Source organism: Pseudophryne corroboree, chromosome 1 (genome assembly GCF_028390025.1).
Source record: "Pseudophryne corroboree isolate aPseCor3 chromosome 1, aPseCor3.hap2, whole genome shotgun sequence".
Taxonomy (NCBI): domain Eukaryota; kingdom Metazoa; phylum Chordata; class Amphibia; order Anura; family Myobatrachidae; genus Pseudophryne; species Pseudophryne corroboree.
Genome location: NC_086444.1, coordinates 348854254 through 348882186, shown reverse-complemented (window position 1 = coordinate 348882186; position 27933 = coordinate 348854254). Strand labels below are relative to the sequence as shown.

The 27933-nt window shown below is 47.3% G+C and overlaps 1 protein-coding gene across 7 annotated transcripts in view; it reads left to right on the top strand.

Annotated features, from left to right (window-relative positions):
- The window catches only part of PGAM5 (PGAM family member 5, mitochondrial serine/threonine protein phosphatase), a 40826-nt gene extending 15752 nt beyond the window's left edge, over positions 1-25074 (top strand). For 5 of the 7 annotated variants that reach the window (XM_063964708.1, XM_063964712.1, XM_063964706.1 and 2 more), the window contains exons 2-6: positions 2772-2950; positions 4220-4345; positions 9634-9722; positions 22461-22594; positions 24100-25074. In XM_063964708.1, the coding sequence (XP_063820778.1) occupies positions 2772-2950; positions 4220-4345; positions 9634-9722; positions 22461-22594; positions 24100-24250 (679 nt within the window). In that variant the 3' untranslated portion in view covers positions 24251-25074. Of the gene's footprint in view, positions 1-2556; positions 2660-2771; positions 2951-4219; positions 4346-9633; positions 9723-22460; positions 22595-24099 lie in introns of those variants that run through there. The other 2 variants (XM_063964710.1, XM_063964707.1) reach the window with 2 other exon arrangements.
- The last annotated feature ends 2859 nt before the right edge of the window (positions 25075-27933 follow it).

Below are 27933 nucleotides of genomic sequence, written 5' to 3'. Positions count from 1 at the left end.
GGTCTGTGGTCAAGTCAGGAGACTTGCCTTCACATCAATATCCTAGAACTAAGGGCCATATACAACGCCCTAAGTCAAGCGGAGACCGTGCTTCGCGACAAATCGGTGCTGATTCAATCAGACAACATCACTGCAGTGGCTCATGTAAACCGCCAAGGCGGCACAAGGAGCAGGGTGGCGATGGCGGAAGCCACTAGAATTTTGCGCTGGGCGGAGAATCGCGTAAAAGCACTGTCAGCAGTGTTCATTCCGGGAGTGGACAACTGGGAAGCAGACTTTCTCAGCAGGCACGACCTCCACCCGGGAGAGTGGGGACTTCATCAAGAAGTATTCACACAGATTACAAGTCGTTGGGAACTGCCACAGGTGCACATGATGGCATACCGTCTCAACAAAAAGCTACAAAGGTATTGCGCCAGGTCAAGAGACCCTCAGGCGATAGCTGTGGACGCACTAGTGACACCGTGGGTGTTCCAGTCGGTTTATGTGTTTCCTCCTCTTCCTCTCATACCCAAGGTGCTTAGAATCGTAAGAAAAAGAGGAGTGAGAACAATACTCATTGTTCCAGATTGGCCAAGAAGGACTTGGTATCCGGAACTGCAAGAAATGCTCACAGAGGACCCATGGCCTCTGCCTCTCAGACAGGATCTGTTGCAACAGGGGCCCTGTCTGTTCCAAGACTTACCGCGGCTGCGTTTGACGGCATGGCGGTTGAACGCCGGATCCTAGCAGAAAAAGGGATTCCGGATGAGGTTATTCCTACGCTAATAAAGGCTAGGAAGGACGCGACGGCTAAACATTATCACCGTATATGGCGAAAATATGTTGCTTGGTGTGAGGCCAGGAATGCTCCTACAGAGGAATTCCATCTGGGCCGTTTCCTTCACTTCCTCCTGTCGGGAGTGACTTTGGGCCTAAAATTGGGGTCCATTAAGGTCCAGATTTCAGCCCTATCCATTTTCTTTCAAAAAGAACTGGCTTCTCTTCCTGAAGTTCAGACTTTTGTAAAGGGAGTGCTACATATTCAGCCCCCGTTTGTGCCTCCAGTGGCACCTTGGGATCTTTTGAGTTTCCTGAAATCACACTGGTTTGAGCCTCTTAACACCGTGGAGTTAAAATATCTCACGTGGAAGGTGGTCATGCTGTTAGCTGTTAGCCTTGGCTTCAGCTAGGCGTGTGTCAGAATCGGCGGCTTTGTCACACAAAAGCCCCTATCTGGTTTTCCATATAGACAGGGCAGAATTGCGAACTCGTCCGCAATTTCTGCCAAAAGTAGTGTCTTCTTTTCATATGAACCAACCTATCGTGGTGCCTGTGGCTACTCGTGACTTGGAGGATTCCGAGTTACTGGATGTAGTCAGGGATTTGAAGGTTTATGTAGCCAGAACGGCTAGAGTCAGAAAAACTGAGTCGCTGTTTATCCTGTATGCATCCAACAAGCTGGGTACTCCTGCTTCAAAGCAAACTATTGCTCGCTGGATCTGTAACACGATTCAGCAGGCTCATTCTGCGGCCGCCTCCGAAATCAGTAAAAGCCCATTCCACAAGGAAGGTGGGCTCTTCTTGGGCGGCTGCCCGAGTGGTCTCGGCATTACAGCTTTGCCGAGCGGCTACTTGGTCGGGTTCAAACACCTTTGCAAAGTTCTACAAGTTTGATACCCTGGCTGAGGAGGACCTTGAGTTTGCTCATTTGGTGCTGCAGAGTCATCCGCACTCTCCCGCCCGTTTGGGTGCTTTGGTATAATCCCCATGGTCCTTACAAAGTCACCAGCATCCACTAGGACGTTAGAGAAAATAAGATTTTACTTACCGGTAAATCTATTTTTCGTAGTCCGTAGTGGATGCTGGGCGCCCGTCCCAAGTGCGGACTTCTTCTGCAATACTTGTATATAGTTATTGCTTAAATAAGGGTTATTTTATGATTGCATCAGGTTTATCTGATGCTCTGTTGTTGTTCATACTGTTAACTGGGTTAGGTTATCACGAGTTATACGGTGTGATTGGTGTGGCTGGTATGAGTCTTACCCTGGATTCCAAAATCCTTTCCTTGTACTGTCAGCTCTTCCGGGCACAGTTTCCTTTAACTGAGGTCTGGAGGAGGGACATAGAGGGAGGAGCCAGTGCACACCAGTATTCCTAATTCTTTCTTAAAGTGCCCTGTCTCCTGCGGAGCCCGTCTATTCCCCATAGTCCTTACGGAGTCCCCAGCATCCACTACGGACTACGAGAAATAGATTTACCGGTAAGTAAAATCTTATTATTTTTAATAACTTTGTGTATTAAACAAAGTTTGTGTACATTGAGCCATCAAAAAACAAAGGTTTCACTATCTCACTCTCACTCAAAAAAGTCCGTATTTCGGAATATTCCATATTTCGGAATATTTGGATATGGGATACTCAACCTGTATATGAAAATGGTCCCGTCCTGTGCCTGGGGTGTTTTTATAGTGTAAACATATTGCCTGCCAAATGTGCATGATTGTACTAGGCATAACTGGTTGTATGCTGCAGACTGGTAAAGTACTGACTGTCATCCTTAAAGTGTCGCTGCTTTGGAAATTATTACTAGCCTTCTGGTTACCCTAAGGAGAATGTGGAATACATTGAAACGTAGGCAATACTATCCATCCACCCAGTCAAATGGTCCCTCTATACAGGTAACAAAACTGCCCCCTTACTAGTTACTTAAAATATGGGTGTGAAAGTTTTTTATTAAGTATTTGTGTACAGTATTAATGTATTGTGTACTTTTATACTTTTGTCTTGTAGCCGGGAACCAATGTCATTGGTTAACTTACGCAAGATCAATGGTGAGAGTGGAGAAGAGGAGTTGAACTTGCACTTAAATAAGCACAAGGCAAAAGCCACTCGACACATCTTTCTTATCCGACATTCACAGTACAAATTGGATGGAAAGACTGATGCTGAAAGAGTTCTCACTAACCTTGGTGTGTATCTTCCGAATGTTCTTATCCTTTGCACCCAAATTTGGAATATGTACACTCCCAATTACCATGGTATCTAATTCTAAAAAACTGGACGCAGGGTTTTCAGCTCTGATTTAATTAGTCCTGGGGAAGAAGAGGAAGGGGGGGGGGGGGGGGGGGGGGAGGCGGAGGGAGGTGTTGTTGAGATGCCGGAGCAAGTCTCGTGATGCGAAACAAAGACACTAATTTTCTCTCCTCTAATGGAATAGCAAAACCCAACGGCTGCAGGAAAAACACAGCGCCCTGCAGGGTTTTTTAAGTTTCCCACTCTCAACTGAATTCCCCCCTTATTGTGGCTATACTGTGCTTGAAGAAAACCAAAATTATCTGCACCCTATTATATGAATGGATATTTGGTTACATTGAACCAACAAAAGAAAAGGATCACCTCGTATATTGTAGATGAATCACACGTGCTTAACGGGGGGTGCTACCTAAGACAACCACTCATATGCTAATGGACAAAAATAAAAAAAGGGGTTGTATCGGTAAGGTGCACACGTATTGTATTAAAACATCATTTTTAATAATTATATTAAGATCTCCGTCTTATCAGACGGCTTAGCAACAGTGAAATATAGAGGTTAATACCAATTACACAGATTACATAGTTGTGTTCGAAATAGAAATATGTGAAAATTATATTAGATGATTTTAAATATATTGACGTCAATGCCAATTGTTGTAGGTGCTTGATATTGAAGAAACTGACTACTCAATGGATAGACTGTATAAGGGTGGAAATGACATTATATAATATAATTACTGAAAAAAATCCTATAGTCCGAGTAACCTCATTCATATACTTCAGAGGAATCCTTGTAGAATAAATGTAATTAGAATGCTCTTCTGAGTAACTGATCCATAACAATGAAAGATTCCACATAATAGTTCTTCAGTGGTTGTTATGTTATAAATAGATTAATGCAGATACTCTAGTTGGTGCCATAGATCTAATGAGTAAATCAGCGTGTCCATACAAAAGTTAGTACATATGACGGGACTTTTGTAGGCAGTACAAACTATGTTTTGGTAAATGCTACAGCAGGTATCTTCTTTATCACATAGATGGTATAAAGTGCATATGCTTTATGGAGACGTTCTTCATCTGTAATTTGTGCCCCCTTTTTTCTTTTCTATCCATACTGTTGGTGGGCAGTCGAGACAGGATAGTAAGAGCCACAATAATGTGCTGCTGATAAGTGATATTGTGTCCTCTATCTTCTGAAGGTCGTGAACAGGCAGAGCTAACTGGGCAACGTCTTGCAAGTCTAGGACTGAAATACAGTCAAATTGTTCATTCATCTATGACCAGAGCCAGAGAGACAACAGATATTATCAGCAGATACCTACCAGGTGAGAGCATGGTTTAGGCACTGGAGGGGACATGTACTAAGCAGTGATAAAAGTGGAGAAGTTGCCCATTTACATGGCAAAACCAGGTTGATTTTGTTATGTAAATGTTTACCACTTAAAAAAAACCAGAACGCTCGCAAAATCTCCCACTGTCTGATTCTTACACCCTATTACATTCTCCCCATATGTGAAATTGTAGTGTGCATTATACCTGTTATTGTTTAGTAAATATAGAGGTCTATTTACTAAGACTTGGATGGAGATAAATCCGACGGAGATAAAGTCCCAGCCAATCGGCTCCTAACTGTCATTTTTCAAACACAGCCTATGACATGGCAGTTAGGAGCGGATTGGCTGGAAATTTATCTCAAGCGACTTTATCTCCATCCAAGGCTTAGTAAATAGACCCCATAGCCCCTAGTGACCAAAGTGTGGATTTATATAAATATGTTGCCCATAGCAACCAATCAGATTCTAGCTATTTTCTAGAATGTACTAAATAAATAAGTAGAATCTGGTTGCTATGGGCAACATCTCCACTTATATAAACCCGCACTTTAGTACATATACCCCTAGGAGACAGAAAGTAAAGGGTCATTAAAATCTAAAGAGGTTGTAAAGATAATGTTTTAAAGAAATTGGCTGTCAGTGTGCCTCTATTGTAGGCAGCGTTGTATATATTACTGCTGTCTCCACTCCTAATAAAGGCTTTAGTTTTGCATATTCCTCCTCAGTGTACAGCAGCTGGGATTTATGTATGGGTATGCAATTCTGTCAGAGTCTCAGTGACATTGAGGACTGTAGGTATTCTAGTAGCCTCTGATGGCAAAGACTGTACACTTGGAGGTGTGAGGCTACTTATAACACTGAAGACAATGAGGGAATGGGACATGGGGCGCACAGGTGGGGGATAAGAAAATTGTAAGGAGTAGTGATACATTTGGCATATGGAATGAAGGTCCATTATATGTTCTTGTGGTGAAATCTACCTTATCCAAGGGTGCAGTATAAGTATGAAGGAGTGATAAGAGAGATTTTGTGGATGTATACATACAGCTTCATATAGAAATGATCTTGCTGATTTTCAATAGCTGCAGATGGAGTACTTGTTACATCTCTCCCTATAGTGCATGTAACAATGCTTTTCTTTTCTGTACCAGAGCGTATTTTATATATATATATATATATATATATATATATATATATATATATATATATATATATATTAAGTGCTTCATCGCGCCCTACGGGCGCTCTTCACACCGTCGCAAGGGGCTACGCCCCCCTTAACCCTTGCATGCCTTTCTGGGGTTCAATATTTGTATTATATGGAGTATTACCTGCATTCCTTTGTTAGTGGTTAAATATTGCACAATGAAAGGGCGTGCGATGGTGAAGGAGGCGCAGCCCCTTGCGACGGCGTGAACAGCACCTGCAGGGCACGATGTACAGAATGTAGCAGGTGTGGGGGGGACTGCGGATGGGGGAGGGTGTCTGTAGATGCTGCGGGTGGAGGGGGGGCGGAAGTGGGGGGGCCCGGATGGAGAAGGGTCGGGAGGTGCTGCGGGTGGGGGAGGGGCAGAGGACTGGGGGCTGCAGATGGGGGAGGGGTCCAGAGGCACTGTAGGTGGGGGAGGGGCAGGGGTGCCACGGGTGGGAGAGGGGCAAGTGTGGGGATGTTGCGGATGGGTGAAGGGTTCCGTAGGTGCTGTGGGATGGGAAGGGGCGGGGTGCCGGGGGTGGGGTAGGGGGTCCGGTGGCGCCATGGGTAGGGGAGGGGCAGGTACGGGTGGTTCGGCGGATGGGGAAGGGGGCCATGGGTGGGTGAGGGGGGGGACCGTGGATGGAGGAGGGTGTCTGCAGATGCTGCGGGTGGAGGGGGGCAGGTGTGGGGGGAGACATATATGGGGGGTGGATGGTGGAGGGGGTCTGGAGGTGCTGTGGGTGGTGGAGGGGGTTTGGAGGCACAGCGTGTGGGGGAGGGGGTGGAGTACCACATGTGGTGGAGGGGAAGGTGCGGAGGTGTGGTGCATTGGGGAGGGGTCTGGAGGCGCTGCGGGTACTGTACCTGCCAAAAAGGTAGTTGGAGGGTATGCAGTAACAGGGCCAGGACAGGGGTGACAGGGTCAGAACAGGGGCGACGGGGCCAGGACAGGGGCGACGGGGCCAGGACAGGGGCGACGGGGCCAGGACAGAAATGACAGGGACAGGATAGGGGTGACAGGGCCAGGGTAGGGGCGGCAGGACCAGGACAGGGGTGACAGGGCCAGTATAGGGTTGACAGGGCAAGCACAGGGGTGACAGGGCCAGGATAGGGGTAACAGGGCCAGCATAAGGGTGAAAGGGCCAGGATAAGGGTGACAGGGCAAAGCCAGGGGTGACAGGGACATGACAGAACACAGGGCACGGGAGAGATTGGTATTAGGGACAGAACAGTGGTGACAGACAGATGTGTCTTACCGGAGTCACTGCTGCTGGCTGCTGCTGTTCCACTCCAACCTGTTGGGATCTGCTGCTGGTGGGGACTTGGCATGGCTGACTCTCTCAGGCTGGAGTCCTGCTTCCTCTGCCCGTCAGCATCCCTCCCCCCCTCCTCAGTCACACACCGCAGACCTCGCGCAGCTGCCGGGCACTGTGGTAAGGGGAGACTGGGAGTGACTGGTTAGTCCCCAGGAGACGCTGCGACTGGAGGGAGGAGGGGGTCATAGCATGCAAGCGGCGCGGACCTCGCGGCTGCTGGGCACTGTGGTAAGGGGAGACTGGGAGTGACTGGTTAGCTCCCAGGAGACGCTGCGGCTGGAGGGAGGAGGGGGTCGGAGCCTGCAAGCAGCTCGGACTTCTGCAGCGCTACCCGCCGGCTAAAGTGTGTGAAGGAGCTGGGCGCACCTCACTGCGGGTGGCAGCGCTGCAGCTAGCGGTGGGGTTGACGGGGCTGGAGATAACAGAGGCAGTACGGAACCTGCACAGTGGCAGGTGCCCCACAAAACTGCAGCTAAGAAGCATGGAGTGTGCTAGAAAGTTACGCTCCTCCGCGCCAGAGAGACCCTGCTGAGTATGCTGATGTGGGGGGTCAAGCACACAGTGAGCCGGTGCCCGTCTGTCTGTACGGCATACCCCCTCACACACCCCCATATCTCCCAACTGTCCCGATTTTCGCGGGACAGTCCCATTTTTTGGGGTCTGTCCCACCCGCGGATCGCAGTGTCCCGCGGTGGGGGGGGGGGGGGCAGTTGGAAAGCTCCTGTACTCGCTGTTCTGCTTAGCAGAGCAGCGGTGAATAGACGCTGTGCACGTCCATTTAGTGGAGACAGAGGGGGCATCAGGGGGTAAGGATTAAGGGGGGGTTCCGGCAGCAGAGCCGGATTAAGGGGGGGGAGGGGGTACGTACCGTGGTCCCCACAGTTTCCCTGCTTTCTTCTGCCTGTGCGGGTGTGTAGGGGGGAGCGACCACCTCCTCTGGATTTAGCCCTAGCTGAGGGGCCAAAATCCCCCCCCCCCCCCATACCGGAATTTGCATAAGGGGGCGTGGTCACGAGGACGCGATTAGGCCACGCCCCCAACGCCACAGCAGGCAAAGCAATGGGATAGGGCTCCCCTGTCTCAAGTGCCCTGGGCCCCCGGACTCATAAACTGCCCCTGGAGGGCATGCCCCCTCACTGCCGAAAATGGGGGCACTCCCATGAAGCCACGCCCCCTTTAAATTGGCCACGCACCCTTTTTGCCGCGCGTGTGTCCCTCCTTCTGCCTGAACAAAGCTGGGAGCTATGCACCCCTGTCTGCCTGAAGAAAGCTGGGAGGTTTGCACCCCTGCCTGTGCCATGCCCATACCATCTGCTTCTGCTCCTAGTCTCCTATAGATTTGCCCAGATCTGTGACTCATTTGACTAACTCCGCCCAGTGTTGTGACTCCGCCCAGCGTTAGCAAATGAGTCACAAAGTCACAGATCTGGGCTATTATATAGGAGAGAGAGAGAGAGATATATATATTATAGTATTATATTCCTAATTTTTTAGTTGGGGACACTGCAGTGTGAGGTGTAGGGGATCCATCCATTACTCTGGCACTTTAATGGAAATCTTAAAACCTCCGTCCTTTATATCTCTGTCCTTAAGGGAACGTGGTGGCCAAGCCTTCAGTCAATTTGTCTCCATGACAGGCAGTTGGCCTGCCCAGTATGCCAAACATTTTCTATTCTAGCCTGCCCAGTATTGACTGCAATGGGAGCATTTCTGCTTCTCTTGTGGATCAGTGATGCAGTTCCACTGTAGATTCCTGGGTGATGAGCATTATGGATAAGGGGCATAGATATCCTCAGAGCTGCAGTAGAACGCACTCTGGCTAATCAGCAGAGCAAGTGTGCTCGCCACCCTGCACCACGAGATGCTGCGTGGGCTTGTCAAAATAAGTTTCAACTGCCCCCTGATTTCTTGCAATACCAGAGAGGAGCGAGGAGCAGGCAGGCGCAGCAGTGCAGACATCTCAGCATCTTGATGTGTGGGAGCAAACAGCCACAGACTCGGTACAGTAGGTGACTAAAGCTAGGTACACACTATGTGATGTAGCCAGCGACATCTCGCTCGATGGGACCTGGCATCGGCAAGTGCATACACACTTGCCGATGTGGGGAGCGATGGCAGGGTCCATTCTGCAGCATGGTCCTTGCTAAAGACATCTCCCGTCAGCCCTGGGTATAGGGCTAATGGAGGATGTTGCTGACGACATGCGGTATCACGCATAATCAGCAACATAGTGGGTACACACCAGACGATGTGTCCGATATGTCTGTCTGATCCGCCCAATCGGACGACATAGCTAGTGTGTGCCCATCTTTAGAGAAAATTAAGAGGAAGGGCGTCCTAAGGAAAGTAAACTACAATGGTTAGAGCACCGAGGTGCAACATGGGTGTTTGGTATGTAGAGAGTCTATAGGAGTGTGTGCTTTGGGTACAGTAAGGTTCATTTACATTTCATTTTTATATCTTGAAAATGTGCCACATATGTGGCTTTCACTTTTCAGTGTGTCACACCAGAGAAAATAGATTGCGTACCACTGGTCTAAATAAATTGTTGTCCTCTAAATCAAGGGTGGGGAACCTGTGGCCCTCCAGCTGTGGTTGAACTAAACATCCCAGCAGGCCCTGCAACAGCTTTAGCATGGCCAAATAGCAAAACTGTAGCAGGGCCTGCTGGTATGTGTATTTCAACAACAGCTGGAGGGTCACAAGTTCCCCACCCCTGCTCTTAATTGTCCTTAATAGCATAACATTTTTGTGCTCACCCTCTGCAGGTGTGACAAAATCTAGCTCTGACTTGCTACGTGAAGGAGCGCCTATTCGACCTGATCCCCCTGTCTGTCACTGGAAGCCAGAAGTGGAGGTGAGATGTGTTCACCGGTCATGACATATACAGGTGAAACTCAGAAAAATTGAATATCGTGCAAAAGTTCATTTATTTCAGTCATTCGACTTAAAAGGTGAAACTAATAATAAGAATTTACTTACCGATAATTCTATTTCTCGGAGTCCGTAGTGGATGCTGGGGTTCCTGAAAGGACCATGGGGAATAGCGGCTCCGCAGGAGACAGGGCACAAAAAGTAAAGCTTTAGGATCAGGTGGTGTGCACTGGCTCCTCCCCCTATGACCCTCCTCCAAGCCTCAGTTAGGTACTGTGCCCGGACGAGCGTACACAATAAGGAAGGATTTATGAATCCCGGGTAAGACTCATACCAGCCACACCAATCACACTGTACAACCTGTGATCTGAACCCAGTTAACAGTATGATAACAGCGGAGCCTCTGAAAAGATGGCTCACAACAATAATAACCCGATTTTTGTAACTATGTACAAGTAATGCAGATAATCCGCACTTGGGATGGGCGCCCAGCATCCACTACGGACTCCGAGAAATAGAATTATCGGTAAGTAAATTCTTATTTTCTCTATCGTCCTAGTGGATGCTGGGGTTCCTGAAAGGACCATGGGGATTATACCAAAGCTCCCAAACGGGCGGGAGAGTGCGGATGACTCTGCAGCACCGAATGAGAGAACTCCAGGTCCTCCTTAGCCAGGGTATAAAATTTGTAGGATTTTACAAACGTGTTTGCCCCTGACTAAATAGCCGCTCGGCAAAGTTGTAAAGCCGAGACCCCTCGGGCAGCCGCCCAAGATGAGCCCACCTTCCTTGTGGAATGGGCATTTACATATTTTGGCTGTGGCAGGCCTGCCACAGAATGTGCAAGCTGAATTGTATTACACATCCAACTAGCAAAAGTCTGCTTAAAAGCAAGAGCACCCAGTTTGTTGGGTGCATACAGGATAACAGCAAGTCAGTTTTCCTGACTCCAGCCGTCCTGGAACCTATATTTTCAGGGCCCTGACCTCATCTAGCAACTTGGAGTCCTCCAAGTCCCTAGTAGGCGCAAGACACCACAATAAGCTGGTTCAGGTGAAACACTGACACCACCTTAGGGAGAGAACTGGGGACGAGTCCGCAGCTCTGCCCTGTCCGAATGGACAAACAGATATGGGCTTTTTTGAGAAAAAAACCACCAATTTGACACTCGCCTGGTCCAGGCCAGGTCCAAGAGCATGTTCACTTTTCATGTGAGATGCTTCAAATCCACAGATTTGACTGGTTTTAAACCAATGTGTTTTGAGGAATCCCAGAACTACGTTGAGATCCCACAGTGCCACTGGAGGCACAAAAGGGGGTTGTATATGCAATACTCCCTTGACAAACTTCTGGACTTCAGGAACTGAAGCCAATTCTTTCTGGAAGAAAAATCGACAGGGCCGAAATTTGAACCTTAATGGACCCCAATTTGAGGCCCATAGACACTCCTGTTTGCAAGAAATGCAGGAATCGACCGAGTTGAAATTTCTTCGTGGGGCCTTCCTGGCCTCACACCACGCAACATATTTTCGCCACATGTGGTGATAATGTTGTGCGGTCACCTCCTTTCTGGCTTTGACCAGGGTAGGAATGACCTCTTCCTGAATGCCTTTTCCCTTAGGATCCGGCGTTCCACCGCCATGCCGTCAAACGCAGCTGCGGTAAGTCTTGGAACAGACATGGTACTTGCTGAAACAAGTCCCTTCTTAGCGGCAGAGGCCATAAGTCCTCTGTGAGCATCTCTTGAAGTTCCGGGTACCAAGTCCTTCTTGGCCAATCCGGAGCCATGAGTATAGTTCTTACTCCTCTACGTCTTATAATTCTCAGTACCGTAGGTATGAAAAGCAGAGGATGGAACACATACACCGACTGGTACACCCACGGTGTTACCAGAACGTCCACAGCTATTGCCTGAGGGTCTCTTAACCTGGCGCAATACCTGTCCCGTTTTTTGTTCAGACGGGACGCCATCATGTCCACCTTTGGTAATTCCCAACGGTTTACAATTATGTGGAAAACTTCCCCATGAAGTTCCCACTCTGCCGGGTGGAGGTCGTGCCTACTGAGGAAGTCTGCTTCCCAGTTTCCATTCCCGGAATGAAACACTGCTGACAGTGTTATCACATGATTTTCCGCCCAGCGAAAAGTCCTTGCAGTTTTTGCCACTGCCCTCCTGCTTCTTGTGCCGCCCTGTCTATTTACGTGGGCGACTGCCGTGATGTTTTATCCCACTGGATCAATACCGGCTGACCTTGAAGCAGAGGTCTTGCTAAGCTTAGAGCATTATAAATTTACCCTTAGCTATATTTATGTGGAGAAAAATCTCCAGACTTGATCACACTCCCTGGAAATTTTTTCCTTGTGTGACTGCTCCCCAGCCTCTCGGGCTGGCCTCCGTGGTCACCAACATCCAATCCTGAATGCCGAATCTGCGGCCCTCTAGAAGATGAGCACTCTGTAACCACCACAGGAGAGACACCCTTGTCCTTGGATATAGGGTTATCCGCTGATGCATCTGAAGATGCGATCCGGACCATTTGTCCAGCAGATCCCACTGAAAAGTTCTTGCATGAAATCTGCCGACTGGAATTGCTTCGAAGGAAGTCACCATTTTTTTTTTTTTTTTTTACCATGGCCCTTGTGCAATGATGCACTGATTTTAGGAGGTTCCTGACTAGCTCGGATAACTCCCTGGCTTTCTCTTCCGGGAGAAACACCTTTTTCTGGACTGTGTCCAGAATCATCCCTAAGCACAGGAGACTTGTTGTCGGGATCAGCTGCGATTTTGGAATATTTAGAATCCACTCCTGCTGTTGTAACAGTATCCGAGATAGTGCTACTCCGACCTCCAACTGTTCCCTGGACTTTGCCCTTATCAGGAGATCGTCCAAGTAAGGGATAATTAAGACGCCTTTTCTTCGAAGAAGAACCATCATTTCGGCCATTACCTTGGTAAAGACCCGGGGTGCCGTAGACAATCCAAACGGCAGCGTCTGAAACTGATAGTGACAGTTCTGTACCACGAACCTGAGGTACCCTTCGTGATAAGGGCAAATTTTGGACATGGAGGTAAGCATCCCTGATGTCTCGGGACACCAGATAGTCCCCTTCTTCCCGGTTCGTTATCACTGCTCTGAGTGACTCCATCTTGATTTGAACCTTTGTAAGTGTTCAAATTTTTTTAGATTTAGAATAGGTCTCACCTAGCCTTCTGGCTTCAGTACCACAATATAGTGTGGAATAATACCCCCTTTTCTTGTTGTAGGAGGGGTAATTTAATTATCACCTGCTGGGAATACAGCTCGTGAATTTTTTCCCATACTGCCTCCTTGTCGGAGGGAGACCTTGGTAAAGCAGACTTCAGGAGCCTGCGCAGGGGAAACGTCTCGACATTCCAAACTGTACCCCTGGGATACTACTTGTAGGATCCAGGGGTCCTGTACGGTCTCAGCGTCATGCTGAGAGCTTGTCAGAAGCGGTGGAACGCTTCTGTTCCTGGGAATGGGCTGCCTGCTGCAGTCTTCTTCCCTTTCCTCTATCCCTGGGCAGATATGACTCTTATAATAGGGACGAAAGGACTGAAGCTGAAAAGACGGTGTCTTTTTCTGCAGAGATGTGACTTAGGGTAAAAACGGTGGATTTTCCAGCAGTTGCCGTGGCCACCAGGTCCGATGGACCGACCCCAAATAACTCCTCTTCCTTTATACGGCAATACACCTTTGTGCCGTTTGGAATCTGCATCACCTGACCACTGTCGTGTCCATAAACATCTTCTGGCAGATATGGACATCGCACTTACTCTTGATGCCAGAGTGCAAATATCCCTCTGTGCATCTCGCATATATAGAAATACATCCTTTAAATGCTCTATAGTCAATAAAATACTGTCCCTGTCAAGGGTATCAATATTTTTAGTCAGGGAATCCGACCAAGCCACCCCAGCTCTGCACATCCAGGCTGAGGCGATCGCTGGTCGCAGTATAACACCAGTATGTGTGTATATACTTTTTATGATATTTTTCCAGCCTCCTGTCAGCTGGCTCCTTGAGGACGGCCCTATCTATAGACGGTACCGCCACTTGTTCTGATAAGCGTGTGAGCGCCTTATCCACCCTAAGGGGTGTTTCCCAACGCGCCCTAACTTCTGGCGGGAAAGGGTATACCGCCCATATTTTCTATCGGGGGGAACCCACGCATCATCACACACTTCATTTAATTTATCTGATTCAGGAAAAACTACGGTAGTTTTTTCACATCCCACATAATACCCTCTTTTGTGGTACTTGTAGTATCAGAAATATGTAACACCTCCTTCATTGCCCTTAACGTGTGGCCCTAATAAGGAATACGTTTGTTTATTCACCGTCGACACTGGATTCAGTGTCCCTGTCTGTGTCTGTGTCGACCGACTAAAGTAAACGGGCGTTTTAAAAACCCCTGACGGTGTTTTTGAGACGTCTGGACCGGTACTAATTGTTTGTCGGCCGTCTCATGTCGTCAACCGACCTTGGCGCGTGTTGACATTATCACGTAATTCCCTAAATAAGCCATCCATTCCGGTGTCGACTCCCTAGAGAGTGACATCACCATTACAGGCAATTGCTCCGCCTCCTCACCAACATCGTCCTCATACATGTCGACACACACGTACCGACACACAGCACACACACAGGGAATGCTCTGATAGAGGACAGGACCCACTAGCCCTTTGGAGAGACAGAGGGAGAGTTTGCCAGCACACACCAAAAACGCTATAATTATATAGGGACAACCTTATATAAGTGTTTTCCCTTATAGCATCTTTTTTATATATTTCTAACGCCAAATTAGTGCCCCCCCTCTCTGTTTTAACCCTGTTTCTGTAGTGCAGTGCAGGGGAGAGCCTGGGAGCCTTCCCTCCAGCCTTTCTGTGAGGGAAAATGGCGCTGTGTGCTGAGGAGATAGGCCCCGCCCCTTTTTCGGCGGCCTCGTCTCCCGCTCTTAACGGATTCTGGCAGGGGTTAAATATCTCCATATAGCCCCCGGAAGCTATATGTGAGGTATTTTTAGCCAAAAAAGGTTTTCATTTGCCTCCCAGGGCGCCCCCCTCCCAGCGCCCTGCACCCTCAGTGACTGCCGTGTGAAGTGTGCTGAGAGGAAAATGGCGCACAGCTGCAGTGCTGTGCGCTACCTTAAGAAGACTGAGGAGTCTTCTGCCGCCGATTCTGGACCTCTTCTCGTTTCAGCATCTGCAAGGGGGCCGGCGGCGAGGCTCCGGTGACCATCCAGGCTGTACCTGTGATCGTCCCTCTGGAGCTAATGTCCAGTAGCCAAGAAGCCAATCCATCCTGCACGCAGGTGAGTTCACTTCTTCTCCCCTAAGTCCCTCGTTGCAGTGATCCTGTTGCCAGCAGGACTCACTGTAAAATAAAAAACCTAAGCTAAACTTTTCTAAGCAGCTCTTTAGGAGAGCCACCTAGATTGCACCCTTCTCGGCCGGGCACAAAAATCTAACTGAGGCTTGGAGGAGGGTCATAGGGGGAGGAGCCAGTGCACACCACCTGATCCTAAAGCTTTACTTTTTGTGCCCTGTCTCCTGCGGAGCCGCTATTCCCCATGGTCCTTTCAGGAACCCCAGCATCCACTAGGACGATAGAGAAATATTATATAGACTTATTACATGCAAAGTGAGATTTTCAAACCTTTATTTGTTGTAATTTTGATGATTTTGGCTTCCATCTTAAGAAAACCCCAAATCCAAAATCTCAGAAAATTCGAATATTGTGAAAAATGTCAATATTGTAGGCTCAAAGTGTCACACCCTAATCAACTAATTAAGCCAAACCACCTGCAAAAGGTTCCTGAGCCTTTAAATGGTCTCACAGTCTGGTTCAGTACAATTCACAATCATGGGGAAGACCGCTGACAGTTGTGCAGAAAACCGTAACGGACACCCTCCACAAGGAAAGAAAGTCTCAAAAGAAAATTGCAAAAGACGTTGGATGTTCTCAAAGTGCTGTATCAAAGCACATTAATAGAAAGTTAAGTGGAAGTGAAAAGTGTGGAAGAAAAAGGTGCACAAACAGCAGAGATGACCGCAGCCTGGAAAGGAATGTCAGGAAAAGGCCATTCAAAAGTGTGGGGGTGCTTCACAAGGAGTGGACTGAGGCTGTAGTTAGTGCATCAAGAGCCACCACACACAGACTGATCATGGACCGGAGCTAAAGAAAAAAAGAACTGGTCTGTTGCTCAGTGGTCCAAAGTCCTCTTTTCTGATGAGAGCAAATTTTACATCTCCTTTGGAAACCAAGGCCCCAGAGTATGGAGGAAGAATGGAGCGACACACAATCCAAGATACTTGAAGTCCAGTGTGAAGTTTCCACAGTCTGTTGATTTGGGGAGCTATGTCATCTGCTGGTGTTGGTCCACAGCGCTTTATTAAGTCCAGAGTCAACGTAGCCATCTACCAGGACATTTTAGAGCACTTCATGCTTCCTTCAGCAGACAAGCTTTATGGAGATGCTGACTTCATTTTCCAGCAGGACTTGGCACCTGCCCACACTGCCAAAAGTACCAAAACCTGGTTCAGTGACCGTGGGATTACTGGATTGGCCAGCAAACTTGCCTGACCTGAACCCCATAGAGAATCTATGGGGTTCCAAGAGAAAGATGAGAGACATGAGACCGAACAATGCAGAAGAGCTGAAGGCCGCTCTTGAAGCATCCTGGTCTTCCATCCTGGTCTTTCAGCAGTGCCACAGGCTGATAGAATCCATGCCACGCCGCATTGAGGCAGTAATTCATGCAAAAGGGTCCCAAACCAAGTACATATGCATGATTATGCTTTTCAGAGGGCCGACATTTCTGTATTTTTTTTATTTATTTTTTATTGATTGTATGTAATATTCTAATTTTCTCTTACGTCCCAGAGGATGCTGGGGACTCCGTAAGGACCATGGGGTATAGACGGACTCCGCAGGAGACATGGGCACTCTAAAGACTTTAGATGGGTGTGCACTGGCTCCTCCCTCTATGCCCCTCCTCCAGACCTCAGTTAGATCCTGTGCCCAGAGGAGACTGGATGCACTGCAGGGGAGCTCTACTGAGTTTCTCTGAAAAAGACTTTTGTTAGGTTTTTTATTTTCAGGGAGCACTGCTGGCAACAGGCTCCCTGCATCGTGGGACTGAGGGGAGAGAAGCAGACCTACTTAAATGATAGGCTCTGCTTCTTAGGCTACTGGACACCATTAGCTCCAGAGGGTTGGAACGCAGGTCTCATCCTCGCTGTTCGTCCTGGAGCCGCACCGCCGTCCTCCTCACAGAGCCGGAAAATAGAAGCCGGGTGAGTACAAGAAGAAAGAAGACTTCAAAGGCGGCAGAAGACTTCAGATCTTCACTGAGGTACCGCGCAGCGGTAACGCTGCGCGCCATTGCTCCCACATTCACACACACTGACGGCACTGTATGGGTTCAGGGCGCAGGGGGGGCGCCCTGGGCAGCAATAATAAACCTCAAGGGACACTGGCTGACATGTATATACTGCGGAGGCAGTATATAAAATAATCCCCCGCCAGTATAAAGAATTTGAGCGGGACCGAAGCCCGCCATTGAGGGGGCGGAGCTTGAACCTCCAGCACTAACCAGCGCCATTTTCTCCACAGCACGCTGCAGAGAAGCTGCTCCCCGGACTCTCCCCTGCTCAACACAAGTACAGAGGGCAAAAAAGAGGGGGGGGGGGGGGGCACATTTATTTGGCGCAGTGAGTGTATTATTGATATATAAAAGAGCCGTACAGTCTGGGATTTTGTCTGTGTCCAGTGGCGCTGGGTGTGTGCTGGCATACTCTCTCTCTCTCTCTCTCTCTCTCTCTCTCTCTCTCTCTCTCTCTCTCTCTCTCTCTCTCTCTCTCTCTCTCTCTCCAAAGGGCCTTATTGGGGGATTGTCTATATGTGTGTGTGTGTGTGTGTGTGTGTGTGTGTATATATCTATCTATCTCCCAGTGTGTGTGGGGGTGTCGGTACTTGTGTGTCGGCATGTCTGAAGCGGAAGGCTCGTCTAAGGAGGAGGTAGAGCAGTTGATTGTGGTGTCTCCGTCGGCACAGTCGACACCTGATTGGATGGATATGTGGAATGTTTTAAATGCAAATGTGTCTTTATTACATAAAAGATTGGACAAAGCAGAGTCCAGAGAAAAAGCAGGGAGTCAATCCATGGCTTTGACTGTGTCACAAGGCCCTTCAGGGTCTCATAAACGTCCCCTGTCCCAGGTAGCAGACACTGATACCGACACGGAGTCTGACTCAAGTGTCGACTACGATGATGCGAGGTTACACCCAAGGGTGGCCAAAAGTATTCATTATATGATTATTGCAATAAAAGATGTTTTGCATATCACAGAGGACCCCTCGGTGCCTGACACGAGGATATGCATGTTTAAGGAGAAGAAACCTGAGGTAACCTTTCCCCCATCTCATGAGCTGAACGCTTTATTTGAAAAAGCTTGGGAAACTCCGGACAAGAAACTGCAGATTCCCAAGAGAATTCTTATGGCGTATCCTTTCCCCGCACAGGACAGGTTACGGTGGGAATCCTCGCCCAGGGTGGACAAGGCTTTGGCGCGCTTGTCCAAAAAGGTGGCGCTACCGTCTCCAGACACGGCAGCCCTCAAGGATCCTGCTGATCGCAGACAGGAGACTACCTTAAAATCAATTTATACACATACGGGTGCCTTGCTCAGACAGGCAGTAGCGTCGGCATTGGTATGTAGTGCAATAGCAGCATGGGCAGATAACTTGTCATCTGACATTGACACCCTAGATAAGGATAGCATTTTATTGACCTTGGGTCATATTAAAGACGCAGCGTTCTATATGAGAGACGCTGCGAGAGACGTTGGGCTATTGGGTTCAAGAGCCAATGCCATGACAATTTCTGCTAGGCGAGCCCTGTGGACCCGCCAATGGACGGGTGATGCCGATTCAAAGAGACATATGGAAACTTTGCCTTACAAGGGTGAGGTTTTATTTGGGGAGGGCCTCGCGGACCTGGTTTCCACAGCTACCGCGGGTAAATCTTCTTTTTTGCCTTATGTTCCCCCACAGCAAAAGAAAACACCTCAATATCAGATGCAGTCCTTTCGGTCGCATAAGTCCAGAAGAGGTCGGGGCTCGTCCTTCCTCGCCAGAGGTAAGGGTAGAGGGAAAAGAATGCCTGCTACGGCTAGTTCCCAGGAACAGAAGTCCTCCCCGGCTTCTACAAAATCCACCGCATGACACTGGGGCTCCACTGCGGGAGTCCGCGCTGGTGGGGGCACGTCTTCGACTCTTCAGCCAGGTCCCAAGGCTACAAACTGGAATTCGAAGAAGTGCCTCCTCACTGATTTTTCAAGTCTGCTTTGCCAGTTTCTCCCCCAGAGAGGGAAATAGTTTTAGCTGCAATACAAAAGCTGTGTCGACAGCAGGTGATTATCAAGGTTCCCCTAATACAACAGGGGAAAGGGTACTATTCAACCCTATTTGTGGTCCCGAAACCGGATGGCTCGGTCAGACCCATTCTGAATCTAAAATCCCTAAACCTGTATCTAAAGAGGTTCAAATTCAAGATGGAATCTCTCCGGGCAGTGATCTCCAGCCTGGAAGGGGGGGATTTTATGGTATCACTAGACATAAAGGATGCATACCTTCATGTCCCCATTTATCCTCCTCATCAGGAGTACCTGAAATTCGCTGTACAGGACTGTCATTACCAGTTTCAGATGTTGCCGTTTGGTCTGTCCACGGCCCCGAGGATTTTCACCAAGGTAATGGCGGAAATGATGGTGCTCCTACGCAGGCAAGGAGTCACAATTATCCCATACTTGGACAATCTCCTGATAAAAGCGAGATCGAGAGATTAGTTGCTGAAAAGCGTGTCACTCTTCCTGAGAGTGCTGCAGCAACACGGCTGGATCCTAAATCTGCCAAAGTCGCAGTTGATTCCAACGACTTGGCTATCATTTTTAGGCATGATTCTGGACACGGAAAAGAAGAGGGTTTTTCTCCCAACAGAAAAAGCCCAGGAACTTCAAGCCAAAAAGAGTCTCTTGATGTAGTCAGGGCCTTAAAAGTTTATGTAGCCAGGACGGCTTGGGTTAGGAAAACAGAGGCACTGTTTGTCCTGTATGCAGCCAACAAGGTTGGCGCTCCTGCTTCTAAGCAGACTATTGCCCGCTGGATCTGTAACATGATTCAGCAGGCTTATTCTACGGCTGGATTGCCGTTACCAAATTCGGTAAAGTCCCATTCCACTAGGAAGGTGGGCACTTCTTGGGCGGCTGCCCGAGGTGTCTCGGCATTACAACTTTGCTGAGCAGCTACTTGGTCGGGTTCAAACACTTTTGCTAAATTCTAAGTTTGATACCTTGGCTGATGAGGACCTCATGTTTGCTCAATCGGTGCTGCAGAGTCATCCGCACTCTCCCACCCGGTCTGGAGCTTTGGTATAATCCCCATGGTCCTTACGGAGTCCCCAGCATCCTCTAGGATGTAAGAGAAAATAAGATTTTAAACCTACCGGTAAATCTTTTTCTCCTAGTCCGTAGAGGATGCCGTGCGCCCGTCGCAGTGCGGACTAAATTCTGCAAGGCTTGTATATAGTTATTGCTTACATAAGGGTTATGTTACAGTTTTGATCAGTCTCTGGCTGATGCTGTTTTGTTTCATACTGTTAACTGGTTCGTATATTCCATATTGTACGGTGTGGATGGTGTGGGCTGGTATGTATCTTGCCCTAAGATTAACAAAAATCCTTTCCTTGTACTGTCCGTCTCCTCTGGGCACAGTTCTCTAACTGAGGTCCGGAGGAGGGGCATAGAGGGAGGATCCAGTGCACACCCATCTAAAGTCTTTAGAGTGCCCATATCTCCTGCGGAGCCCGTCTATACCCCATGGTCCTTACGGAGTCCCCAGCATCCTCTACGGACTAGGAGAAAAAGATTTACCGGTAGGTTTAAAATCTTATTTTCTGATGTTTTGAATTTGTGGTTGTTGTTGTAGTTGTTATTATATTTTATTTATAGGGTGCCACAAGTGTTTCGCAGCGCCGTACAAAGGACAGTACAGAGAGACCAAATTTAGCATTACAGTAAATAAATAACAAAAATAGAGTACAGGTAACAAAGAGCACCACAATTCTCAAAACATAATACAGCTTAGATGTAAGTAGCGAGGGAGTAATCATTGTTCTACTTGGGGCTGGCGGCCATAGATAGAGATGAGCCTTTAGTAGGAGAAAATGCAGGTAAAGATGGTCGCTGAGTAGGAGAGAGCTGCGAGTGAAATGTGTCGAGAAGAGGGCTTTGACAACAAGACGAAAGAGGGCCCTGCTCTGAAGAGCTAACAATCTAGTGGGGAGGGGCGACAGACAGATGACATGAGGTGCAAGCAAGCGGGAGGAAGCCTGATGGCAGTATGCAAGCAAAGCCGAGATGTTCAAGGCATGGGGCAGGGGGATGGAGGAGCAACCTAAGGACTAGGTTATGCATCAGAGGGGTACGTTTTGATAAATAGGTGGGTTTTCAGTGCCCGTTTGAAGTTTTGCAAGGTCGGGGAGAGTCTAATGGAGCGGGGGAGCGCGTTCCACTGAAGGGGTACAGTACGGGCAAAATCTTGAACTCGTGCATGGGAAGCAGTGACCAGGGCAGAGGAGAGGCGACGGTCATCGGCCAACCGTAGTGGGCGGGAGGGAGTATGAAGTTAGAGGAGGTTGGAGATGTAGGGAGCAGTGGAATTAGAGATGGCCTTGTATGTGAGGGTGAGGAGTTTGAAGAGGATTCTGTAGGCGAATGGGAGCCAGTGTTGATTTTGTTGAAGGGGAGTGGCAGATGTGGAGCGGCGGGAGAGGAAGATGAGCCTAGCTGTGGAGTTGAGGACAGAATGGAGGAGAGCGAGATAGGAGCAAGTGAGGCCAGTGAGGAGAACATTACAGTAGTCGAGTCGTGAGATGACCAGTGAGTGGATGATAAGTTTAGTTGCACTCTGGGAGAGAAATGGCCTGATGCCAGCAATGTTGCGTAGCTGGAACCGACAGGATTGCGCCAGAGCTTGGATCTGCGGTGCAAAGGAGAGGGAGGAGTCAAGAGTGACGCCCAGGCAGTAAAGTTGGGGAACGGGGGAGATGATTGTGTTGTCAACAGTGATAGACATATTTGTAGGGGGTTTTGCTCTGGCTGGGGGAAAGATAATGAGTTCAGTGTTGTCCATGTTGAGCTTCAGAGAGCGCTCAGACATCCAGGAGGAGATGGCAGAGAGGCAGCTAGAGACCTGAGAGGGGACAGATCAGGATATGAGAGGTAGAGTTGTGTCATCAGCATAGAGGTGGTATTGAAGTCCAAAGGAGTTAATGAGCGCACCCAGGGAAGAGGTGTACAGGGAGAACAGAAGGGGGCCTAGGACAGAACCCTGAGGGACACCAACAGGAAGGTTGGAAGGGTGTGAGGTGGTTCCGGAGGCAGACACAGAGAAAGAGCTGTAAGCCACAATCATCAAAATTATAACAAATAAAGGCTTGAAATATCTCAATTTGCATGGAATGAGTCTATATAATATATTAGTTTCACCTTTGAAGTTGAATTTTTGTTGTACTTTTGCACGATATTCTAATTTTCTGAGTTTCACCTGTAAGCTGTCTAAAGCTGACCTGCCATGTTTTTAATTCATTATTAATTTCCAGTTTGTATAGTTGTTGATCATGAACTTGTCTCCAGCAGTACTATGAGGATGGAGCTCGCATTGAGGCTGCATTCAGGAATTTAATTCACCGTGCAGATCCTAAACAAGACGAGGACAGTTATGAGATCATAATCTGCCACGCCAATGTTATACGCTACATTGTGTGCAGGTAACACATTGTACTATGGCATCTCTTGTGACCTATAAACAACATAATCCTGGTCCATTTTAAAACAAAAAACAATGGGTTTATTTAATAAAGAGCAATTTATTAAAATTGCTGAATATCTGTGATTTTGCTTGTAGGATGTAAAACTTTGCGTGTTATGTTGAAAAACATGCCCATTATAGCAGTTTTGACTGATTGATGGTAATGATAGATAGATAGAGAGAGAGAGAGATGTGTGTGTATTAGAGGGCAATCAAACTTTCAAATCTGTCAAAGTACTAGAGAATTGTGTAAACCGTGTCTTGTGAGACACTCAAACCATGTATGCTTACAGCATCTCTCTGATTACTCCTTAAAGATGTCTTGCAAAGACTTGGAGAGACCCATCGAGCTTTCAACTTTTTAATTTACAAATTAAATAAATATATGTAATGGTGATGAAAGGTTATCGTGAACGGACAGTGGACAAACCGTGGCAGTTGCTCTATCATTCCTGGAGATAATTATATATCAGGTGCTAGAAAGGGGGAGGGGTCACAGACAAACAGCAGACAGAGAGAGGGGGTGCTTTCCCCCCCCCCCCCCCCCCCCACCACTCCCCCTTTCCCCCAGCCTGGTATCTCCTTAGCACACTAAAAAATTGAAAATTTACCTGTAACCATACCTGAACCTATCTGGTAATAGAGCTTCAGAGAATTGGTCACACGTGTTTGCAAAGACATGTTTAGCTGCTGAGCCTCGCCAAGGCTTTTCCGAAATCAGCAGTCCTAACACTACATAATAGCAGTGCCCACATAGGGCCATGTGATTTGTCTACAGTAAGGCCATATGATAAAGGCGATTACTAAAACACATCCAGACAGAGAGCTAACTTACCCGGGAGACACCCCCAGAATCTCACATTAGCACTACAAGGAACAGCATTCCATCCAAATACTGCTCCCAGTCAATGCCTTTCTCACACATGCAGACAAACAGTGGCAGTTGCTCTATCATTCCTGGAGATAATTATAAATCAGGTTCTACAGGGATTGCTTGAAGCAGCTGTGTGAATAACAGGGATAATGGTATAGTGGAGACTGGTTTAATTTCTGTTGGAGTGAGACAACATAAACAAATGTAGATTCTCGTAGTAATTCATTTCTCTTCAGATGCATCCGCCACAATATTGAGTTTGGACTAGTTATGGTGTGTTTATCCCATTTAGTTGGTAGTGTTTTGATTTAGGGGTCTATTCATGAAGCAGTAAAAAGAGTGGAGAAGTGAGCCAGTAGAGAAGTTGCCCATGGCAATCAATTATTGTTACGGGTAACATTTATAAAGTGCATTTAATAAAATTATATGAAGTGTGGATCACTTCTCCACACCCTTCACTGCTACATGAATAGACCCCATCATTTTTAAGAAAACTATCCTGTATATATCAGGAAATGCTTCATTAAAGAGAGTTGGAGCAAGATTTGAATTTGTTGTAGGTGGTCTAATTTATTTATTTCTTTGTACAGAGCACTACAGCTCCCACCTGAAGCCTGGCTTCGCATGTCGCTCAACAATGGTAGCATCACCTACATGGTCATCCGCCCCAGCGGTAACGTCAGCTTGAGAATGCTTGGTGACTCTGGCTTTATGCCACCTGAAAAAATTAGCCGGACTTGAGTGTTGGCAGCTTGTTGCCACTTGCAGCTTCTTCACTGCCTGCCCTGAAGATACCTGGATGAGATCTATTGCTGCATTGTAACCAGCGCCCCACTCTCTCTGTGCCTTCTACTGGGATTGACACCTTGATCAAGACATGGATACTGTTTTTAAGAAAAAACATTGTATTGAATTATTGACCTATTCTGCAAGTGCAGGACAGCCAATTTACTATTGGACATGAGACGCTGCCCACTCTGAGTGTTAAGACAGCTAATATAGATATGATATAATTAGAGCAGTGGAGGAATGGGGTTATCTGGATGCTACATTGCTTGTACTTGTAATACAAGAAGTGAAGTACAAGATGTATCAACAGGTCATGAATGTCCAATTTCTTTTTTTAAAGTAATCTGCATGTCTGTGTTTTTCCTATTGTTTTTATGTCAGGATATTTTTGCATGGTACTGGTAAATGTGCATACAAGTGTGGAATTAAAAGAAATCATGTTTGTAATGGAGGTAAGATTAAATACACCCATACTTTTCCTGATCTCAAAGACCCCTAGGAGACTGTAGAATTCCTTATAGGAGGTGGAAGTGATACCAGTGTAATAGCGTCATTGAGCTGATATATAAAATGTGTTTGATTGTGTCTGCTTTTAGGCAACATTTTTAGGTATTTGCATACACTACAGTTTTTCAGTACAGCTCATGCTGTCCTCCTGACATGATTGAGAAAAACAGTTTTAAGTTTTGCTTATTGAGAGACCGTGTGCTCTTGGTACATGTGTTACAAATACTGCCTGGTCTACAGTTGGACATAAAGTGGATTTAAACAGCCAACAGTTGACCTTGTTTGTTTTGCGCAGTTGGGAAGAGGCATGGTAATGATGGTGGTCATGCTAGAATAGGTATAAATGCAGCATGGGGTTCTCTTCTATTAATATGATACCAGCCCTTCCAGCACAATATTCCCTTGCAAAATTACACATGCCCAACTATCCCTGAGAGACGCTATCCCTTTGCTGATTAGCACTAGTGCTCATCCTGGCACCCGAGTTAAGTCAGTAGAAAGGGAGATATTCCTTTTAAAAATAATATAGCTATGACTCCATTTTCTCTGGTGTAAAACCACTGTTCCCTTATTAATATGTAGCTGTTATGAGCTTCTACTTCTCAAGTACATTATCCTCTGTTTGATATGGTAAATCCAAAGGCACAAATGCCATTATGTTATACTTTTATGTGCACACTATTTATATTGGGTACATTAATCTTTCTTTTTCATCCACTAGGGGTCACTGGAGTACTCTTGGGATATGGACGGCTTCCGCAGGAAACAGGGCACTGAATATTTAAATTTAGAACTCTCCACCCCTCCATATCCCAGAGTACCTCAGTGTTTTTTCTGTGCTTATGCACTAACAGAGGCTTGTGTGGGTTCCCACACTTTTCTTTGAATATTTTTGATTTTAATTTTTAATTTTTACTTTTTTATTACTATTTCAGCACATCCCTTCCCAGTTTCTACTAAAAACATGGGTCCGGGATAGTGCCGCTGCACAGAAGCAGCGCATGGCGTGTCGGTCCTCACAAAGAGCACCCTCACAGCCACACGCAGCCCACTGAACTGCTGCAAGAGCTGGACGGAGCTTACAGAAAGAAGCCCCGTCGCAGCCCTCCCTACAGGAGACAAGGTATGCTGGGGGGGACGGGGCGGTCAGCGCACGCTGCCGCCCCGCTGTGTGGGGTCCGTGTTTAACCGCCGCCCGCACCCGCCGCTAATACATCCCGCCCGCCTCAGCCGCTCCGTCCGCGCTGTATCCAGCGCTAAGAGGGGGAGAACCGCCACAGCTCAGCGCTCACACTAGCGCTGCCGGAAGCCGCTACGCGCTGCTCCAGCCAGCCGAACTCAGTTCACTCGCCGGCTCTCCTCACAAGCGTCCTTGCCTCCCTGCAATGAAGGTCAGCTTCCCGGCACCCGCTTCCCGCTGAGACTCAGCGCTACACGGAGCACAGGGGGGACGACGACGACAAGTATGATCACAGGCAGCGCTGCTGCAAGGGAGAAAAACTTATAAGGCTGCATGACAGGCTGCCAGATTTCATATGCACCATAGGCACCATAGGTTATATTAATAGACTATTGAGCCTATATTAAACACAGGAGGCATGTATTGTAACCTGACCTGTGATTATCAGTGTAAGCATGGCATGGGGGCCATTTTAACCATGCTTCCTGTTTCTTCCTGTTTGTAATTCCAGAATGTTCCTGTCCTACATCTCTACTCCACCGGAGGCGCAGGGGTGTTAGTGGGAATTTTTGGTTCAGGTTTTATATAGGCTGGCCATGTGAACTGCACTTCGGCCTTATATATATATATATATGTATACCAAAGGACGGCACTCACTGGTCTCACACAGAACTAATAAACAGAGTCCTCTTGTCAACGTTTCGAGTTTATTTCAACCCGTCATCAGGATACACATAACACTGATGACGGGTTGAAATAAACTCGAAACGTTGACAAGAGGACTCTGTTTATTAGTTCTGTGTGAGACCAGTGAGTGCCGTCCTTTGGTATACCTGCATGCTTTCTGCCGACGCAGCACCTTGGCAAGTTACAGACTTGGGGACAGAAGTGAGTGCCGACCATTTGGAAATTATATATATATATATATATATATATATATGTGTGTGTGTGTATATATATATATATATATATATATATATATATATATATATTACACACCTTAAGTAACAATTTTACTGAGTCGTGCAAGTGTCTGTCTTTGTCTATTGTGTTGTCTGTCTGCATAATGAGTACGGCACCAGCAAAGACTAAAAGAAGTTTTACTGCAATGTCTGTACATGAATCTACCACATGCTCAGTATGTTTTGTAGGTTTCCACTCCGGAACCCGGTTTCATTCCCAGACAAATGTAATGGCTGGGTTGCAATTAGAATTGGCCGCCACTCGACACGAGCGGCAAGATCGGAGTCTCGGGTGAGACCGCCAGATCTAACGGAGGAGTCTCAGACTTTGCAAAGATCCAACTTCACTTTGGGTACAAGGTATTAATTTAATTTGTCTTATAATTTACCCGTTTCTGCTATGTTGCAGTCTGACAATTCTATGCCAGACCTCACGGCACTAAAGAAGGGTGAGGAGGGCAAATTAGACCAGCAGTCAGATAGTGCAGCTTTTGACAGTCAGACATTGATAATCTCATCAGGCCAGTGCGTCAGTCTCTGAAGTTTACAGAGACTAAGGAGCCTCTGACATATAATAAAGTCGTATTTACTAAACGACAGAGATCTCCAAGGGCGTTCTTATTCAGGAATATCTTAATAAGATGTTAGTAGAAACACGAAAGAACCGAATAACAGGTTCTATACCTCACAGATTTAAGTCTACTTACCCGTTTCCACACTACATTGGAGAATCCGCCATTGGTGGATTCGTCTGTGTCAAACCTTATAAAGACCCTTCAGCCGTAAGATAAAAGGGCATTTGGGTCACTAAGGCGCTATTTGTATGGATAACAACATGACGAACAAGTTATACTTATCGCTAATCAAATCTGAGAAGCTGCTGAGTATCTATGTACAGCTTCTGCTGCCGGCTGTCAGCTCGCTTCTCGCTTTTCATCGTCGCTAGTTACAGCACGACAAGTACTCTGTTCTTGGCAAGTACTCTG